This window comes from Anguilla anguilla, chromosome 1 (genome assembly GCF_013347855.1).
Source record: "Anguilla anguilla isolate fAngAng1 chromosome 1, fAngAng1.pri, whole genome shotgun sequence".
NCBI classification, from domain to species: domain Eukaryota; kingdom Metazoa; phylum Chordata; class Actinopteri; order Anguilliformes; family Anguillidae; genus Anguilla; species Anguilla anguilla.
Window position 1 is genome coordinate 32,789,341 of NC_049201.1, and position 22,347 is coordinate 32,811,687.

General features: G+C 40.0%; 1 protein-coding gene across 50 annotated transcripts in view; it reads left to right on the forward strand.

Annotated features, from left to right (window-relative positions):
• The first annotated feature begins 5,118 nt into the window (after positions 1-5,118).
• LOC118206174 (titin-like) overlaps positions 5,119-22,347 on the forward strand; it is a 154,072-nt gene continuing 136,843 nt past the window's right edge. For 49 of the 50 annotated variants that reach the window (XM_035378465.1, XM_035378500.1, XM_035378642.1 and 46 more), the window contains exon 1: positions 5,119-5,599. In XM_035378465.1, the coding sequence (XP_035234356.1) occupies positions 5,578-5,599 (22 nt within the window). In that variant the 5' untranslated portion in view covers positions 5,119-5,577. The remainder of the gene's footprint in view (positions 5,600-22,347) is intronic. The other variant, XM_035378918.1, reaches the window with a different exon arrangement.

Genomic DNA, 22,347 nt, shown 5'->3' on the forward strand with positions numbered 1-22,347 from the left:
GACTATCGATCGCTCTGCAACGACACGAGGAATCAGCACCTGCTTCGTGGATTATTCTGTTTTGCGGTCATTCCCCACAGCCCCTCCGGTAGCCAAACAGTCAATTCGCCATGCCAATTTTGCTTTGCTGAACATTCGCTCCATTAACAACAAATTCCTGCTGCTCCATGAACTTATTATTGACAATAAACTGGACTTTCTTTTTTTGTGCGAGACCTGGCAGCAGCCAGGCGTCTTTTTCTCATTAAATCAAGCCACGCCCCCAGATTTTAGCTACTTTTGCAAACCCCGCCCCTCTGGAAGGGGTGGCGGCCTCGCAATCATTTTTCGCATTAATTTCACCCCATCTGAAGTCTCCCTGTTTCTGTTACATCTTATGAATACATTGCATTTAAATTACACAATGTCATTGCTGTTCTTATCTATCACCCCCCTAAACCAAATCAAATTTTTCTGTCTGAATTAACTGAACTACTCTCATGTGCCTGTTCCCTGTCTTCCCGTCTACTGCTACTGCTTCAACATCCATGTCGACTCCACTCAGTGTACACCTGCCTCTGACCTCAATGTAGTCTTGAACTGTTTCAACCTTACTCAACATGTACTCTTCCCCACACACTCCAAGGGCCACACTCTAGACCTTGTCTGTTCTACCGGTCTCAACATCTCAAACCTCACCAGCTCTCTGTTCACTTTGTCTGATCACAGACTGATTAATTTTCTCTTGTCCACCCCTGCCCCTCAGCCCAAACAGTCGCGAACTATATCCTTCCGGACCACCAACTCCATAAACCCTGCCCGCTTTGCTGCTGCAGTCACATCTGCCCTACCGCTTGACCGCACTGTACACTCCCTGAAGAGTTCGCAATTCAGCTGTCCACCACACTATCCAGTACCCTTAACTCTTTTGCCCCCCTCAAAACTAAGCTGGTCACCTTTGCCACTCCGTCCCCCTGGTTTACCCCTGAACTTCGTGCGATGAAACAGATCGGCCATGGCCTGGAGCACCTCCACAACAAAACTGGTCTCACTGTCCATGCCCAAGCCCACCAACTCCACATTCAGACATACAGAGATGCCTTATCGCTGCCCGATCCTCTCACTATTCCAACATAATCCAATACTCCAACGGCACCCTCTTCTCCACTGTTAAAAAACTTCTCAACCCCCCTGAAAATAACACTACATCTGGCTCCCCATCGCTCTGCAACTCCTTCCTAGAGTTCTTCCACACCAAAATCACCAACATACACCAAACTCTCACCTCATCCACACCCCCTTTAGATGAACCACTCCCCACTACTGCTGCCACCGCAGCTTCTCCCCTCCCGGTTTTACCTTCACCCAGATTGACAGTGCTTCGCTCACCAAACTCATTTTCTCTGCCAGATCCGACACCTGCTCATTAGATCCCGCTCCCACTGCCCTGATTAAAGCCTGCCTCCCTACTCTCTGCCCTTACTGCACCAAGCTCATTAACCTGTCCCTGACCCACTGTGCTGTCCCCTCCATCTTCAAAACTGCTGCCGTCACCCCAATCCTTAAAAAACCTGGCCTGGACCCAAACACCCTCTCCAACTACCGCCCCATCTCCAACCTCCCATTCATGTCCAAACTCCTGGAAAAAGTTATTGTTTCCCAACTCCGTTCATACATGTCTGACAATAACCTCTTTGAACCTCTTCAGTCTGGCTTCCAACCTCATCACAGCACAGAAACAGCCCTCACCAAAGTGGTAAATGACCTCCTCTTATATTCTGACTCTGGTGCATATAGCATACTCATCCTCCTGGACCTCTCTGCTGCTTTTGACACACTAAACCACAACATCCTCCTCACCCGTCTGTCTCACCTAGGCATCACTGGCCCATCTCTCAACTGGTTTCACTCATACCTCACAAATAGGTCAGAATTCATATCTATCCATGGTCACACCTCAGATCTTGTCACTGTCACACAGGGTGTCCCACAAGGTTCTGTTCTTGGTCCCCTTCTCTTCATCATCTATATGCTTCCCCTATAGATTTTTATTTATTTATTTATTTTTTTCTCTGAATTGTATGACTCATTGTATGTATGTATGTACGGTGGGCTCCATTATTGGCACCCTTAATAAAAATGAAGAAAACAGGCTGCATATAATAAATGACACAGATAATAATCTATATGTTATGTTCAAACATATGGGAAAACTATATACTTTTATTTCAATACATTTACCCTCATGCTTCAATGTTTTTTTTATTAAGTAATATATTTTTTCTGAAAACTATAGGTGCCATAATTATTGGCACCCCTAACAATTACTGTAAGTAAAATCAAACAAAATGAAATTGGCAATACAATTTTACTTAATTTATTTCATCTCAGTCTAAAGGAACTATATGTCACGGTGAGGTGGAGGGTTAGAATCCAAATGCGGAGGGGGAAAAACTCAAACTCCAAAAAAAGGTAAGAACAAAAGACTTTACTAAACAAAAGGGGAACAAAGGGAACAAAAGGCCTCGCAGGGCAACTCTTCAAAATAAGGAAACTTCAGAACCACAGAGAACATAGGAAAACCAAAAGTCCGTAAAGCACGTGGAAACAGAACAGGGCAGGAACACACAGGGCAGGAACAGGATCAGAAACACAACCGAACAAACTAACTAACAACGAGCAAGGATCCAGCACTGAGTTCAGGAGACGGGAAACTTAAATAGGCAGACACAGACGAGACACAGGAGGGCACAAGGAACAATCAGGCCACAGAGAGGGAAGGGAAAACGAGACACCCAGCAAACAATAATGGGATAATTGAAAACAATAATACAATTAAACAGGACACAAAACAGAAGTGCCGCCATCTGGCGGCCCAACAAGGAAACACAGACAGGAAAACACAGAACCATGACACTCCATTGTGTCATTCCATCACTTCCAGTATCACTAGAGAATAAAAATGAGGTAACAAGCATACAAAATCCCTTTGTCATCCATCAGCATGGGAAAAGTCAAATAACTGTCAATTCAGAAGAGACCAATGGTAATTTACCGTCACAAGTCTGTTAATGGGTACAAAAAAAGACATACACGGTTAAACATACCACTTAGCACTGTAAGTCAATAATAAAAAGGTGTAAAACATGTGGAATGGTTGCAAATTTGCCAGGAAGAGGAAGCAAGTGCATGGTGTCCCCACGGACAGTGAGGAAGATGGTGAGGGGGGCCATTTATAACCCAAGGATCACTGTTTAAGTATTGCAGAGATTGGTTTGTTTCTTGCGGTCAACAAGTCTAAGAAAAACATAAAATGGCACCTCCATACCAACTAACTCTTTGGAAGGGCGGGACGAAGACAACCCTTACTGAGCACAATAAACAAAACCAATCCTTGCCAAACCTCATTGGAATTATGACTGGAAGAGAGTGCTATTGTCAGATGAGACCAAAATTGAACGTTTTGGCCATACACACCATCGACATGTTTGGCGGCAAAAGAGAAATGCATACAGGAGAAGCACCTCATACCTACTGTCAAATATGGAGGTGGGTCATTGATATTTTGGAGATGTTTTGCTGGCAGTGGTCTCATGCATTGCACTATTTTAGATCAATGGCACAATTAATTCAACAAAGTACCAGGAAATTCTGGCAGAAAATGTGGCTGTCTCTGCTAAGAAGCTAGGACTTGGTCATAGGTAGATTGTCCAGCAGGACAATGACTCCAGGCATACATCAAAATCTAAACAGAAATGCTTAAGTGAAATCAACATCAATGTTTTCCAATAGCTATCTCAGTCTCCAGACTTAAATTCCATCAAAATCCTGTGGTCTGAACTGAAGAGGGGGTGTCCATAAGCGCAAACCCAAACATATCAATGATTCTGAAAAGTTCTACATGGAGCAATGGTCAAAAATCTCTAAACTTAACACAAATTATAGGAAAAGACTCATGGCTGTCATCTTTGCCAGGGGTGTTTTCACAAAGCATTAAACCAGGGGTGCCAATAATTGTGGAACCTGTCTTTTGGGGAAATTTTTTTTTTTTAAATTAAAAAATTTAAGAATTTTGGTTGATTCCAATGAATCATTAATCAAGCACACTAGCTTACAGATGTTGGAAAATAAAGCTTATTTCAATAACTATTATTTTTTAGTTTAGCCATTTTTTTTTAAGATTTTTTGTGCATATTTATCAAGGGTGCCAATAATTCTGGAGCCCACTGTATGTATGTATCATGCATTGTAAAGCGTCTTTGAGATAATGAAAAGCACTATATAAAATACATTTATTATTATTATTATTATTATTATTAAGAGGAATAAAAAACATAAGACAATACTATTATCTATTATAAAACTATTATGTTACCTATATATTCGATTTTACTTTTGAATTGCTTTGTTATTATTTTAAATCTCTGTGTTTTATTTTTAAATATTTCTTTATGTCTTCATAAATATAAATGTGTAATACTTCAGTAGTTACAGAATGTAGGAATTTTGTCAAAATTTTGTTGAAAAGCACATTTGTATCTAGGTTGCAGGAGGACAATTTGTAAGAAACCCCTCAGATACATTAAACGGTGCGTTGAGGTCACCAACAGGAAGAAACCAAAACTTATCACATCAAGGTCACCAACTGTAAGAAACCCCTCCGCAAACCAAACAGCGGAAGTATCTGAGTGGCAAAGCAACATGATTTTTTTTTGATAAATAACCTAATTAGTCTGTGATGTGAATTTGTTAACATATAAGTGACAAAAATGTTGTGTAGTAGTTATAGAACTGGGCTTGTAACTTTTCAGATTCAAACTACTGACAGTATACCCATAAGAAATGTATTTAATCTTTTAAAATAATATATCATTCACAATCCCTGTTGATCATAAGGAAAAAGCCTCCAGCATTTGTTGTTTTCTTGTATTGGTGACATTTCAGAGCCCTGACTCTACAGTTTGTCTATTTTATTGGACAGAACCACGTTTCAAGAGGGTACTGGGCTCTGGTGTGTCCACCCCGCCAACTTCCCTGATGACAGCATAGGCACCCTATTGGGTCTCTGCCTCCTGCACCCCCAACCTACCTCCACCCTCCCCTCAGCCAAACAAGGCAAGCCAGAAAGCAGCTGGTGGCAAGAGCTCTAAGAATAAACAGGCACGGTGGTGGATAGCATTACCTCGGCCTCCAAGTCCCCTGCTTTCTGACCTACACGCAATTATATCGGGAGGAAATTTCCATCAGGATCCGTTCTTTCCATCAATCTGGGCTCAGGGCTCCTCTCTCCTTCGCTTTAGCCCTCTGTCAGAAGAGCACATGCAGCCTCCAACCCCCTTTCTGCCTTGTTCACAAACAAGGAGCTGTGAATCTGCAGTTTTTTAATCCTGTGGCCTTTTTTGGGGGGGTGTGGGGTGAGGTAAATTACAAGTTCACTGTAATTTCGGTGAGGGGGAACTGATTTTTCGAGGCCACAACATCCATGGGTACCCTATGCAAACTGGATTAACAGGGAAAAACAGTTTTATTTCCACAGGAAGGATATCAGTACAAACATTTTAACATACAAGGGATTACAGTCATAGTCCTCGGTGCATCATGGCTGAGGTCTCGGCCGAAGGTATTGTGTCATACTTGAATTGTCAATCCATTTGTGTGTTTGTGTGTGTGTGTGTGTGTGTGTATGTGGTCTTATTCTTGAACTTAAACTACCAAGAAAGTTAATTGTTTTTCAGAGCATGGATTGTCATGGTAATTGAGATGCTAAATTAAAGCATGAATAATTGCAGTCTTTTTTTCTTAACTTGACATGGGAGGAATTTAGTCAATTGACTACCTTCTAAAAATACAGCATATCATATGTTCCAAGTAGCATCTGCTTCTGTCATATCTGCTGTACTGCCTTCCAGTGTGGTTGTGCCCTGAGCTCTGCTCCCAAAGTATAGCATATCTAGAGTATCAGTCTACCCTGGAACCCATCTGAATATCCCCTACCAGAGTTGCCATGCACATGAGTGTCAGATCTGAAATGTTGGTGTTGACAGGAGCCCTCAAGAGCTGAAGTGCAGTAACAGGTGGAGGGAACAGTAATGGTCTGGTGTGAGGGTTCACACACTCAACTTACTCTGCTGACACATGGCACAGGAATCAGAAATTAACTATTTGGCACAACTTAACACAAGTGCACAATAAGTTGTCCTGTACATTTTGCTCTGTTGCTATGCAATGAAATCTACTACAGAAACCAGTAAAATAAACAAAGAAAATGAGAATGACAATGGACACTTTGAATCCAAGATGTAAAAATGATGGAAAAGTACCCATACCTTGCAGCTTGAAATGCCTTTTTTTAATTGATCATTTCCACCACTATATTTGAAGTGTATTTTGGGACATGGAACCAAAATGTAGACAGAAAAACATATCAGATGCATTTTTGATGATATTCTTTACATACTTTCCATTTTTTAGCCTAACAAAACTGATGATGTTTTTAACAAGACAGCAATCTTTCTAAAATGCAGCATAATACAGACCATTTGTAATGAACCTCTCCTGGATTTTGAGAGACAGATACAGAAGGTATGAGGTGTTGTAAAAGTGTATGAAATTCTTTATGTTGTTCCCAACTAACGCAGAACGTTTCTGGACTGTAGGGGTCAGATTTCCATTTCAGTGTGAGATAAAGTTATGATGTGAATGCCCAAACAATTTTTTTCTACAATACAGTTCTGTCAAAACCACAGAAAAATGTCCCAAACATAATGACAACATCCCCTTGTGGGGCTTTTAGTCATGAAGAATCCTCATGGAGGGCACATTTAAAATTTTGTTCCAAATGAATGTATTAAAAGAAATGGCAGGAAAGGTTTAATATTCATTGCTAACATTCCTGATAAAATTTCCATTAATGAACATCTGAAATCCAAGCTTGAATGAAATCAAGTTAAATAACAGGAAATAATTTAGGAAACATTGTATAACATTGTTTTGGAATATGACTAATATGTCTGCTGTCATGAAATGCTTATGGCTCCCCCTTTGTGACTTTTCCTAAACAAATGCATTGAACATTCTGATATAATTTGGTCAAATGGATTCATGTCTGAGAATTTTGATTGCTGCGTGTAAAAAAGGACTCCAGTAGTCATGTAGCTATCTGAGTTATGAATAGGGTTTGGTGCCAAAACCGGTAGCAGGCAGCAGTTTCAATGCGACCAGTAACGTTACCTACAGGAATCTCAACGCAGATGACAGTGATTAATTTCGGTGCCACTAGCTACACTTGAGGCCAGAAGTTTACATACATCTAGGCTAAAGACATTCAAACATACAAATCCACACATTTCATGTTACCATACATTTTCTGTGTTATATACTATATCAGATTTTCAGTGGGTCCAAGGTTTACATACACTTTGTTAGTATTTGGTGGCATTGCCTTTTAATTGCTTAACTTATATTGAATGCTTGGGGTAGCTTCTCACAGTAATTTGCTGGAATTATTGCCCATTCCTCCTGACAGAACTGGTGTAACTGGTTTTTGGGCCTCCTTGCTCGGACATGCTTTTTCAGTTCAGTCCACACATTTTCTATGGGATTCAGGTCAGGGCTTTGTGATGGCCACTTCAGTACTTTAATTTTGTTGTCTTTAAGCCATTTTGTTACAACTTTGGAGGTATGCTTAGGATCAATGTCCTGCTGGAAGACCCAGTTGCAACCAAGTTTTAACTTTCTAGCTGATGTCTTGAAGTGTTGCTTCAGTATTTCTAGATAATTCTCCTTCCTCATGATACCATCTATTTTCTGAAGTGCACCAGTCCCTTTTCCAGCAAAACACCCCCATGATGCTGTTACCCCCATGCTTCACAGTTGGGATGGTGTTCTATGGATTAAAGGTGTCACCCTTTTTCCTCCATACATAGCACTGATAATTATGGTCAAACAGTTCAATTTTTGTTTCATCTGACTAGAGAACACTCCTCCAAACAGCCAGGTCTTCGTCCTGGTGATCACCTGCAAGCTTTTGGCTTTTTTATGCTGGTCTTGGAGTAGGGATCTCTTCCTTGCACAACAGCCTATCAGGCCATGGCGATGTATGATTCTCTAAATTAATGAAGATACTTTAGTAACTGGTGCCTCCAACTCCCTCACCAGTGCCCTGGGGTTCAGTTGAACCTGTCGAACCAAAGTTTGTTTAGTCCTGAAAGTTAATTTGTGCCTCTTTCCTGAACAATGCAGTGTCTGTGTGGTCCCAAGAGTTTTTATATTCGCATACAATTGTTTGTACAGATGCCCATGGTACGCTCAGTTATTTGGAAATTGCTCCTAAGGAGGGACCGGACTTGTGGTGGTCCATAATGTTTTTCTGAGGTCTTGGCTAAGTTGCTTGGATTTTACCATGGTATCAAGGGCAAAAAGGCAGTGGCTCTAAAGGTAGGCCCTTAAATACAATTAACTCTCAGTTAACTCCTAATTGTAACAATTGCCCAATCAGAAGCTTTCAAAATGTCATTACGTTAATTTCTGGAATCTTCCTGACTGTTTAAAGAGACAGTCAACTTGTGTATGTAAACTTTTGATCCACTGGAATTTTGATATAGTAAATTAAAGCTGAAATAAATCTGTAGTCTAATCGGTTGCTTTAAAATGACCTCTGATGTGAACAAAGTAGATGTCCTAATTGACTTGCCAAAAAAATGTATTTTAACATGAAATGTGCAAAGTTGTGAAAAACTGAGCTTGAATATCTTTAGCCTAGGTGTATGTAAACTTTTGGCCTCAACTGTAAATGTAGACTATGAGAAGTATGCGTGCACATACATGCATGCAAGCACGCATACAGCGTAGGGAGTCCTGGATGTAGACTGGTTTTATTGGGAGGCAGAGCGAGATTTTTATTAATTTCTTTTTTTTTTGGGGGGGGGGGGGGGGGGGGGGGGGGCATCAGTTGTGATGAGTAGCGCAGCCGACCTGGGTGTAAAAATGTGAAGTAACTCTTGCTAAGAAACGGTTGTGGATTATGGCTATCCTTGTGTGAATTTGTACAGTCTGATCAACATGTACCATTTAGCACTTCTGCTTGTCTTTAAAACAATGGCTGTGACAAAGAGTGTGGTGGCGTAAGTATAAAAGAGGCTTGCACCATCAGAAACGCAACAGAAATGTCCCCAGGGTACACACTGATTTGACTGCCATCCAATAAGCCTTCATTGACAAAATTATCAGTCTTGTTGAATTTGAGCTTCGTTTTCTGTTATTTCGTCTGAGATCTCTGAGATCCACTTTTAGTGTTTATAAGGCATTTTGATACGCTTAGCTGTAGGTAGGACTCCTCTTCGCTGTAGCTAGATCACTGACCTTATGTGAGAATTTGAGAAGGAGAACTAGGTAAGAGTTGTGACAAGTAGGAATACTTGACAGTGGAGAATAGCAGCAGAGACAATCTTTCCATTTCAGAAAATAACAGTAGTATGAGAGAAATGACAACAAATTATGAAATTGAATAGTTGAAACAAAATGTTTTTTTAGCAGAATGGGCATGTAGGTGAAGTCTGATATGATCACAGACTATAGTGCAAAGAAAATATAGTGACCATGAGCGAGATGAGTTTTCTTATTTTAAATGTTTTTAATGAGGTGTTGCAGACAGTACATATGTACAAATTGTTTGAATGTGGGTAGATAGAGAACAGGGCGAGGTAAAATGAATGTAGAAACATGGCGTTTGCTGATAAGAACGTTTTCTACAGTAGCCAAGAAAGTACACAGTGGTCAGCTGGTGTAACTTTTTAAGAAAATCAATAAATGTGCCATCATGAAATGCATATGGGTGCCCGTGAGTGACTTTTGGTAAACATATGCATAGAAGATTGTGATGTTCTGATAAGTGCAAAAGACAATTATTATTTAGCAAATACAGTTGCAATCAAAATTATTCCACCCCTGCGGAAACTGTAAATATTTTTAAATGTATGCTTTTTGAGAGACTTGAAACTAAAAAAACAACGTCACTTGTGTGTTCTGTTAAATGTATTTTTTAAGATTTCCGAGTAGCATGTAAATTTTGTATTTCAGCCATATCATAAATATTCAACCCCCATTCAATATCACCATTTAAAAAATATTTACTGGTCTGTAGAGTGACTAAATTTTGCGGAAACACACTTAAGCCCTTAGGAAATCCATAACGATACTGTTTGCTTCACCTGTGATAAACATATAAATCCCACCAATGCACTTCTTCACATCAATTTGAAGCTGACTAGCAAACATGCCAAAGGAGCTCTCTCAAAAGTTAAGAGAAGAAATTATTTCATTGCATATAAAAGGCAATGGATACAAAAAGATCTCCAAGATATAGAAAGTTCAAAGAGACACAATTGGCAGCATCATAAGGAAGTTTAAAAGTCATGGAATAGCGGTAAACCTACCTGGATGTGGAAGGAAGAGTAAAGTTACATAAACTGGTATCAGGCACATTGTAAGGACTGCTGAGTAAACCCCTCATATTACTGCCAAAGGCTTACAGGATGACCTTTTGAAAGCTGGAACAAAAGTATCAGTGCAGACGATAAGAAGGATATTGAACAAGCAAGGCCTTCATGGCCGGACACCTCGCCGCACTCCACTCTTAACCAGTAAGCATATGAAAAATCGACTTGAATATGCAATATGTCATTTGGATAAGTCTATGGAGTTTTGGGAAAATATTTTATGGAGTGACGAGACAAAACTGGAATTGTTTAGACCCATGGATAAGTGGTATGTCTGGCGCAAGAAAGGTGCAGCTTATGACAAGAAGTACACCATCCCTACAGTCAAGTATGGAGGTGGGTCAGTCCTTCTGTGGGGGTGTTTTGCTGCTTCTGGTACTGGCAATCTTCAGGGTATGACTGGCACCATGGATTCCTTGAAATGCCAGGCCATTCTGGAGAAGAATGTGATGCCCTCCGTGCATAAGCTGAAGCTTGGTGATCATTGGACTTTCCAGCAAGACAATGATCCCAATCATCCAAGTCAACCAAAGCTTGGTTCAGGGTACGATCTTGGAATGTCCTTGACTGGCCTTCTCAGTCCCCAGATTTAAATCCCATTGAAAATCTTTGGTGGGATTTGAAGAAAGCAGTGGCATCATGAAAACCAAAGAATATCGGTGAAGTTGAAGCATTTGCACAGGAAGAATGGCCCAAAATTCCAAAAGAGAGGTGTCAGAGGCTTATGGGCACTTATAGGAAGTGTTTATTGGAAGTTATAAAAGCTAAAGGATTCCACAAAGTACTGATTTTGGGGGTTGAATAATTTGGTCATTGATTTTTTTGGAGAGATTTTCATTTTTTTTCTTATAACAAATAATAAACTCAGCTGTATGTTTTCAAAATCACTTGAATATGTTCTAATAAACATGTATTTCTGTTTAGAAAGGCCTTAGTTGATACATTGTCATGAAATTTTATTCACATCACAAAGACATCTTATGGGTTAGAGGGGTTGAATAATTTTGATTGCAACTGTATAAGTGTAAGAAATTGTTAGTGTAAGAAATGAAAAGAGTTGCCTGATGGCGTGGCAGGAATCGATCGTTTGACTTTGCACTTCCCAGTCAATTACATTACCAGTGCGCCACCGTCAAATAGCTGTCCAAGGTGTGAAGTTTCTTGGTCAAAATTGTCTGTGGTTTTAAAGAAGACAGGCCAGTAAGCACAGCTGAGCTCCGGTTGTATCCATATGGCCTGCGGTTATATCCATATATTGTAGCTGGTTAACTGAACATGTAGATGGTATGTCATAATACAGTCTATACGTTCGGTGAAAGACAGGGTAGATGTGGTGCAAAAGCAATAGTTGAGACGTAATAAACAATTATTAGTGAGCAAATAAGCATTTATAAGAAATTTAAAATTTGCTTCGATCCATAGACCACAACATTACCACTGAGCCACAAACTGACTAGGTGTTGAGATGGTAAATTTTCTTGTGTGTATGTGACACTTTGATTGGCTGGTGTAGGCGAAGGATTGGCTGGTGTAGGTAAATGTTCAATGGGGAGACGTATTGTTTGTGGGCCTGCATTAAGATGATGTAATCTGGCAGGACAAATAATAATAATAATAAGAAAACACAACATCCCCTCAGTTTGGGGCTTTATTGTGCCGGCGTGTGAAGTTGTTTGTGAATTATGTTTGTTGAAATAGGGTCAGAAGGTACAGAAATTAATGTTTTTAAAGGCTGAGAGTCTGTGGTCATTGTGATTATTTCTGTAGGAAACCCTGCAAAGTGGTAAACTCTCGGTGCTGTATAGGTATGGGGCATGCCGCCCCGCTAAGGCGTAACTGCATACCTGCCCAATCTACGGCTCTGGGTAGGCCTAGTAAAGGTAAATAGTGCGATAACTACTTGTTAGCTAACAGTTATGAATTTTTCTACCTTAGCTGGCTATCAACTGTTGCCTAGGTGTTTCTACCTTGTGCTTAATAATAAAAGTTTCAAATGCTTTGAAGTGAGTAATATTTCCGAAGACAGAACATCTCAAGTTAGGTGTTGTCACTGTTTACTGTGGGGAACAGCATCTATAACATGTTGGCTACAAGGTAGTTTGCAAATAGCCTAGTCTACCTAGCTCTATTAGCTAATGTTAGCTAACAGTTACAAAAGCTATTTGGATGATATCTTTTTCATAACATTATTATGGTTTCACATCTCAAGTGCTGTTAGACTATAACATGACGATGAAAAGTACTGACTATATAGTTTGGCTATTTAATTTTGGAGTAACCACATTAATAAAATTGAGTCTAACAGAATTCACTTACATAAAGTTTTAAAACTGAATTAACAATGGCAGGATACATTGAGGTCAAATGCACTGACAGTTTACATTGTGGCTAGCTGAAAATCTGAACATGGTTCTGATTGGATAGCAATCTAGATGGATAGCATCAACAAATACAAAACATGCTTTCTTCAGATTCATCTCTGCTGACATGCCCACTCCTGCAATATGCAATCTACACACGCACACACACACACAGTTAATTACTTAGTCATGTATATCAATGAGATCTGAACATCGCCCTTTTGGAAGTTCTTGATGACATGGTAATGGTGTAGTACATTTCTCATAAGGAAACCATGATTTGTCGGCTTCATTACATTCAAAGGGTAGTTGTGTTTGCTCATCTGAGCAAACAACTGTTCCGCAGCCTGAGAGTTTACCTTGCTTGCTATTTAAGTACAAGCTGATGGTCACGGGGATCTTTTATGTTCATCTCATGGAACTTGTCCTTTACGACAAGTTCCATGAAAGGACATCTGCTGGTGTCGTTTTCTGCTTGAGCCACCTTAAATGTATTTGCAGGTTTCCATCTTTTGCAGCCCTTATGTTTGCTTCAGCTGGCACAAGAAGCTGGCCTTCATGCAGATTGAAAGGAGTCACGTCTGGCTGCCTCAGATTTGTATGAGTGGCAAGACCTCTTGCAAAGTCATGTATCATGACATTTGGAATTTGCTCCTAAGATTGCAAGGGATCTGCAAAATCCTGTGGACTTTTGGCTCTTACAAGGATTTTGATGCTGTACACCACATTGCAAGGGTGCAATATGACTGCCTAGCCACCTAGATAAAAATTAATTATGGTTAAGGCAAATGCCTGCATTTCCTTACTATGACTTGTGACAGTGTTTACTGATTGCAATATTTTAAATCAAAGCTATAATTACGATGCTTTACAAATAATATTTACCTGATGCTCCCCAGACCTCAAACATTTTGCCATATAATGACCTGGTTTGCATTTCATGCCTTAGTCTCAGGATGAGGTCCAGCTTTGACCCCTTGACATCTACCTTGCATGCCCTATAAAGTTTCCTGACAGCATCTACCTGTTAATTGTACATATACAAGAATATTGACACAACAAATAAACCTGATAAAATCCATTAACAGTACTGTGAGGGGGCAGCATGGTTGTGGTGCCAGCTGCAGGCGGAGAGATGGGGGAGTGGTTCAGCCGGCAGTCACAGCTGTGGGCAGTTATGTAATCAGTGCTAACCTTTATATGTGCTGCCTGCAGTGAGACTGGTGGGATGGATGCACACGGCCACGGACAGTAACAGTCACAACAACGACAGTATTGAGCCTCAAAATAGATTGTGTGCATTGTACACCTCACTGCCTGTGTGGTTAATTGGGACTTGTTAAAAGTACACTATACACAATACAGCACAAGTATTTAAATCACAGGTTGTGCAGACAATCCATACATTTAGGCTATGATTAAGTATGACCTCTATCATTTGTCTAACATACCTTCAGCATCAGCAGCTCCTTCACAAGCCTTTCTTCTGTGATGTCAAGATCACTCAAGTTAGACTGTGAAAGTGGTGTGTAGACCTTCTGCTATACAGTATTGAAAACAACACCAGATTTTCTGACATATCCCCCAATCCAAGGTGCCCAAAGATGAAAATTTGGTTTTAGCTGAAATGAATTTTCGCCACCACCTACAAAAACAAAATCATTGTTTCTTGCGCATTCTTACAGGGTGACAACACAATTCTTTTTTCTTCCAAGACAAGTCTTACTTGGCACCAGACCTGGGTCAAATACGTATTTGTTTTGGATTCAAATACCATTCTGTGCTCTATTGATCTTTCCTGGTGTAATTGAGCCTGCCAGTATGACCAGAAGGCAGGGTTTGCACTTTTTGAGAGTATTTCATTGCTTCCAATACACCAGACAAGATCAGCAAAGCATAGAAAACTATTTGAATCCAAAACAAATACGTATTTGACCCAGGTCTGCTTGGCACCAGATGGTTTGCTATGATTTCCAAACATAAGGAATCCCAGAAGGCCTCTACATCCACCTGTCCATCAAAGTTATGTGGAGGTTGCTCAGTTTCACTCTGGGAAGGCTGCTCAGCGAGGCCGTGCACAGACATTTTGGTGGGCAGGGGCTCAGCTGAAAAAAAAAGGGCACCCTCCACCCCCCATCCCCACTATTTTCATCCTGATATTGCCACACGACACTGCGTTCATAATCACACACTATGGGCCCTGTTTTGGGTCTTCTGAAACATAATTCCTTAAAGTAATACATCATTCATTTTTGGACCCAATAAACTTATCCAGACATGTTCATGCTCTACAGATAGTATCCCCCACAACACTACAACAGCATTTCACACAGACATCACATACAGTTTAGTCTTCAATGTTTTTTTTTTTTTTACCTTTATTACAGGAACAGGAATAACTAAAAACAAAACACTGTCACAAAGCACATGCAATATTATAAACAAATAAATAAAACTAGAAAGATTTCAATTCCTGAAGGAATTGTGTGGGCTTGCTTCAAATTCCAACTGGCAGTGTCCTCAAGCCTCAATGCATTTCAATGAGGGCACATAGCTCAGAAGAAGCATGAAACCGTCCAGACCCATGGCGCACCGTAGCGTTACATATACAGCCGAGGATCAGCAAGTAGCGATTATGTTCCAGGGATTAGTCAAATCCTAAAAGTGTCAGGAGTAAAACTTGGTTAACTATATAGATAGCTAGCTGTGGCATGTCCTCACCTCTGTAATGTTATTTGTTGTCCTCCAACTGTATCGGTGGTCGTAGCGTCCGCGTGTCCATACATCTGTATCAGTGGTGTACCTGTGTGTCATTAGCTCCTACTCACAGGTGCAGGATAGCATCCGTATGCGCTAACTAGGTTAACTAAAGTAGGCGAAACGCTAACGTTAGGGTTAGCTAAAGTAACGTTAGGCTATAAAGCTGTGCTTAAAAATCACGTGCCGTTGGAAGTGTGTCCCACTAAACGTCCACGAGTGACCCTCTATGGAGTGATCACAAAAATTGCTCACAAAAAGTTGAATATTTCAAAAAATCTGAATACAAGCAACAATGTCTGGAACTAGCTGGTCATATTTGGTGTAAAAAGTTTGAATGTAGTGCAAAAACTGTAGGACTAGTTAGAGCTAGAAAAATTGGCCGGAAAGTGCAGATAATAAAAAAAATATGAGAGGTAGCAAGAGTGGGCTTGCCGAAGCAAGTCCACTAATAAATAAATATCAGATCTAATGGTAAACGGAAAAGATAAACATTTTTTCTCTGAAGTAACCAATGTAAACCCAGACATATAGTGAAAACACTTTTGAAATGTACGACTTGTTTATGATTACTGTCTGTTATTGTTCATTTGTTATATGTTTATTGTATCGCTCATTGTGTGCTAGCAAAATTTCCTTCGGGGCAATAAAGGTTTTCATTATTCAAATATGTTTGGTTTTAACAGCAATTAAGTAAACATTACTAAGGAAAACAATTAAATATTAACCAATCATTTTTTCAGTGTTTCTTCTCATGTCCTATTTCCCTTTTTACGTTCTGAGTAATCAATAACATGCACAAGCAGGCTACTGCATTTTTTTGTTGCTGAATTTTTAAAATTAGCAGCGTGCCACTACCACCCATTTGAAACAGCCGGCTAAACAAACAGACTACAGTCCGTGGCATTACTAAAGAAAAGGGGACACTTACAACATCACTCATCTTAGCGAAATGCTTCAAACATTGCCTATTTGTAAGTTATCTTGCTTGACAAAGGGGCTATTTTCATTAATTATCGCTAACCATAATTAGCTAGGCTAGCTTGCTTGTGGGCTAGTAGCCTATATGATAACTTACCCTAGTCTAAAATTGGCAAATCCGATATATACTGGTTTATTCTATTTTGAGCATCGTAAGTGTTGTTGTTTCAACTGTGATTTTGTTTTATGACATTGCAAAATAGTACACAGTAGGAAATTCACAGTATTGTGAAGTACAGCAGTGTGCATCCATAACAAGTGGGCAACTGTGTCGATCAAGACAAAATAGCAGCGCCCGGTACTGCAGCTGAGGGGTTGCGATTTACTCATGACGCTAAAACTGCGGACCTGTGCATATTATAATATATATAATTAATATAATATAATTATCAATAATATATAATATATTATAATCATATTTTGGTTGGTGGTATTTATAATTTGTACTTTATATAAAATACAAATTCTAAATACCACCGACCAAAAGGGCACTTGTCGATTGAGAGGGCAAAAGGGCGGGGGCTCAAGCCCCCCTTGAGGTCTATCTGTGCACGTGCCTGTTGCTCTGTTTCACTCTGGGAAGGTTGCTCTGTTTCACTCTGGGAAGGTTGCTCAGTTTCGCTCTGGGAAGGTTGCTCAGTTTCGCTCTGGGAAGGTTGCTCAGTTTCGCTCTGGGAAGGTTGCTCAGTTTCGCTCTGGGAAGGTTGCTCAGTTTCAATCTGGGAAGGTTGCTCAGTTTCAATCTAGGAAGGTTGCTCAGTTTCAATCTGGGAAGCAGGGCTGGCCCTAGGATTTTGGTGGCCCTAAACTAATCTATCCAAGCGGGGTGGGGGGGGGGGATTGGGGGGGCGGGTGCTGTTGGATTCAAGCGGGGCGGGGCGGGGGGTGCTCAGTTTCACTCTGGGAAGGTTGATCAATTTCATTCTGGGAAGGTTGCTCAGTTTCACTCTGTGAAGATTACAAAAACAATAACATAATATGTAAGGTTGCATTATACAAGTCCACAGAATAGCACAATTGGGCAATTCAAGTTCTTAAAAAAGGTCCAAACTAGAATATAATTTTTAAATATTACCATTTACTTACCAGGCATACTGAAAGCAACTTTTCTGTGGATATCCATCACAACCACCGGAGATGGTACCCACATTTAAAGAATGAAAAATTGCATTCATGGTCTGTCAACTCCTCAAAGTGTAGATAAGCATGAAGGACTCTTCCAGGCTGATTAAAATATTAAACCTTAGGCATATGAATTGATATACAGTGGATGTGAGGTGACCCTCCAAGATCAATCAGTGATACAAAAGGGACACAATGATCTGCTTCTTTTTGATGCTTGAGGCTTTTTTTTTTTTTTTGCTCCTCTCCAAACTTGAGATTTTTCTGACCATGAAGAATTTCAGGTTGTGGTTCGCTATCTGGTTGGCGCTTTGTCAGATGTTTCATAAACTCGGATAGATTGATATAAATTCTGGGGAAGGAACTTCAATTAAATTTTTTCCTTGTGCGGCAATCCTGCCGACAGATGAATGTAGTGAAATCTACAGTAAAGAATAAGTGAACATAATGGCAATACATGTGAATAAAAAATGTACACACACCACACATGCAATAATTCAGGATATAAAAACATAGAGTAACTCCAGAGTTGGTCTACAAAAGATGTAATCACTGTAACACTCTATTGACGTTCCGTATTAAACTCAAACTTTGGAGAGTGTATCAAATAGTCTTTGCGAAATGCTTGACAACATGGGGCAGCTCCAGAATCAGGGTCTTCCGTTCTTGCTTGCAGCGATAACATGTGGGGCTGAAGTTAAGTGGGAACAGGGATTTAAACATTTTTAACTGCATGATGATATGTCTCATCCAGACTGAGGACTAATGTATTTTCTCCAGCATCTGTGACCACATGGATCCCAAGATGTCTGTCACCAAATCCTCTTCCCACTGACTTTTAAGTGACCAGGGCATCCATCTTTTTCCTCATTATTAGGGCATATAAAAGGCCTATATTACCCCTATCTCAAAATGTAATTTTGTTGATTCAGTCTAGGAGCGAGTCGGAGCCAGTTAAAAGAATGGATAACAACTGTATGAGAGTTATATTTAGTGATAGGTCCAGTTTAGAGTATAGTAAGGCAGATAATGAAGTATTTTTATAGGAGTATCTTCTAGAACACACCGATCTGGTGTACCAGCTACTTTGACCCCTCCCAAACAGTAAGAAATTATTCTAATATTAGTTTCCCAATAGTAGTGATGGAAAATGGGCAATGCTAACCCCCCTGGTGACAACGTCTTTTACAAAGGTGTGGGTTCCTTCTGTTCCAGATGAAGAAGAGAGCTTTTGTTCAGTGAAATTAAGAATGTTTTAGTTAAAAAGATTGCAATATACTGAAATAAATAAAGGCATTTTGGTAATATATTAATTTTTAAGGTGTTAATTCTACCAGCTATAGATAATGATAGTAGATTCCAATGATCTATATCCTTAAGACAGGACAGACATATTTAACAAATATTTAAACTGCACAAATTGAGGGGTGCAGTACAAATAAACATACAAATTTCATACAAGTCTCTTGCTGCCAGGTTTCCATGCTGCCAATTCACTCTTTTGTGTATTTACTGTCTAGCCAGATATTTCGCTGAATTATTTTCATAGGTTGAAGACAACAGGGAGAGATGAGGAAGAGTAAGACAAATAGAGTAACATGTTGTCCGCATATAACAAGACTTCATGTTCCACTCGACCTCTCATAGTGACCTCAACCTCTTTGTTGCCATGCCAAATTTAAAAGGGGATCTAATTGGCCTGAAAACTTCATTTGTGTTGGGTACCTGTCTGGGCCAGGCGATTTCCCTCATTACATGTTTCAATTCATTTCAATCTCTCTAATTGAAATGAATTAAAACTAACTCAGCTGCTATTACGAGGTCTAAATGTGAGAAGTTTTGAAAAAAAAAAAAAAAAATCAAATAATCTTTCAGTGACAGGGTTGCATACAAATGACTAGAGAACCTTGAGAAGATTAAGTTCATGGCAGAGTGGTCTATAAATATTGCCCCAGACTCATCATGAATCTCAGGGATTGTCTGACTTTCTGCCTTTTGACAAAGTTGCTGTGCAAGGATCCTCTCTGTTTTATCCCCATGCTCTTAGTATATAGTATGTGCACCGGGTTCTAATCAGGAGGTACTGAGCTTTATGTGTAGTCAGGAGGTCAAGTTCTTTTTGAAGGATTAGGCATTTAGGTGTGCCCTTTCACACCTACCTCGTTTGGTCCGGACTTTTGGACTTTTCAGTTTGATCCGAATCAAATTTACAGGTGTGAAACCTCCCCCGGACCACGGTCCGGACCAAACAGCCGACAATTGGTCTGACGAAAAGAGGTGGTCTCGGCCCGGATCAAACTGAACCATGGTTTGGTTCGTTTCTAGTGTGAAAACATTTTTTTGGGTGGTTCGGACTTTCGGACCATTTACAGGAAGTTCCGGTGGTTTCCGTCAGAGCAGGAAACAACCGAGAGAAGAAGAAGTAGAAGACGAAGGAAAAAAACCCACATAAATACAAATACCATAATATTCACAAATTATTAAGCCCTGTTAAATAATTTAAAAAATGAGGATCTAAATAAAACACATTATAAAACACACTATTAATCTGCAATGAACATAGTCTATTAGCATATATATGTTGACATACTGCAGGCCTATAGCTGTCAGTAGGCTGTCATGAACATTTAATTTTAAATATTGTTGTTCCATTTCAGTCCTTGTAGTAACATAGGCAGGGTCGGAAATTAGCACCAGCCACCAGCCAAGTGCTGTAGCCTTGCATGCTACAGTTTTAAACTGGAAGCGTCTTCTTTATGCTACTGCACAGAGAAATGCATTGCAATAAGGACACAATAATAAATCCCTCGTGACAGCTCATCTTTTTAAATAGACTGCCACCATGGAAGAAAATAAGAGACATAAGTATTTGCCACTCACCTCATTGGTCTCTCCTGAAATGGAGTTGCCAGGGCTTGCAGGATTGCTTGCAGTCTTCTCCTCCTTTCCTGCCGGCGACGATACAACTTTCGCACGACGAGGACGTTCGTTTTTTGAATTTGAACAAGCCTCGAGTATTGCGCTTGAAGTTGGTGCTGCTGGTAGTAATGCCATAATAATATTATAGTGGCAACGATACAAATTTGTTGATTCATTTTTCTCAAGCAATGTAAGTTTTTCAAGGCTACCCGCCGAATTGACAACACGCTGACGTCAGACGCACGCCCATTTACAAACCAATCAATGTCAAGTATAGAGAGTCAAGTATAGCCCACGTAGGTGATGACGACAGGACGTAAGTATGTCATGTAAAATTATTTAGTGCACTCACATAATTGCAATGTGAAACCCTGACTAACCGGATAAAATGTATACAATGTAAAAAAAACACGAACTTTGGTTCGGACCTTGGTGCGGACTTTCAGGTGTGAAAAGGCCCTAACACTCACAACAATCCCAATTTAATATCAATACTTTTTATTGAGGTGGTCATTTGCAGTCTTTCTCAGCTGAGCATTATAAGAGATAATGTGGCCTCTCTTATTATCTGTAGATGAAGAGATCTGTGGAGTTTGATTAATTTCTAAGCGATCAATTTGTGTTGATATAAAAGCTACACATTTCTTATCAGAGGGTTGAGATTCCAAGACCTATAAAGGGGCTTGGTAGGTTAAGTTTCATTCTTAGAGGAGCATGGTAGTCACATTCCTGAACCAGATGAAGGAGTTGCTTTTCCATTAAAATGTAATTAATGCATGAAAATGTTTTATGAACAGCTGAGAAGGAATACTTACGAGTGTGAGGGAGGGGAAGTGTGAAGACCAGACGCGACCAAACAGGGGATCTACAAGTTACCGAAGGGCAGTCCGGTAACCACTAAGTCTTGTGAGAGACGAAATAGGAAGAGGGTGCTATACTCCTAAGGGACATATCCCAAATAATGAATAATAAACCCCTAAAAGGGTAACTGAGGAATAAGGAGTATAAAAAATAAAGGAACAGGGAAACGAGAAATAAAGAACAATAACAGACTTCGAACCGAAGCTGAGAAAAAGAAAATATCTTTCACAACCGTCGTTGTGGTTAGTCGTGGTTAGTAAGAGGCGGAATGATTGTGCCCAGAAGGTGACACAATAACCCCTAAAAACCGCCAAACCCAGAATCTGGACAAATACCATCCTAATACCTTTTTCCCCAAAAAAACAAAACAAAAAAAAACTAAAGTCTGAATTCTTTATAATTCGTTGGTTCCTAAAATACTTCCTATACCTTGCTCAGATAAGAGACAGGGAACTGGCTAGAGCGAAACACGTTGCACTCAAGCACTGTTCCGCTGCCTAATGACGCTTTAAATATCCATAATCCATATCCGTAATCAGCGAAAGGCGTTCACCAACAGGTGAAACAGATCACCGTGGTAATCCTGCAGGAATGCAAGGAATGTCAGGGCGAGAATAATTGCCCCACAGGAACCAAAAATAATGATTAGCCGAGTGGCTAATCTGCAGGCTAGAAACGAATCGTCCCCAAACACCAAAATAACGATTAGCCGAGTGGCTAATCTGAATGCTAACAACTGAGCCGGTGCAGGCACGGAAAAATGATCTACCCTGCACAGAAACCGTGAAAACGAACAGTGGGATTAATAAAACATCAGCCACACTGTAGGTGTCAACAAACAGGTGGGAAGCTTTTGACTTTGGTATTGTTTT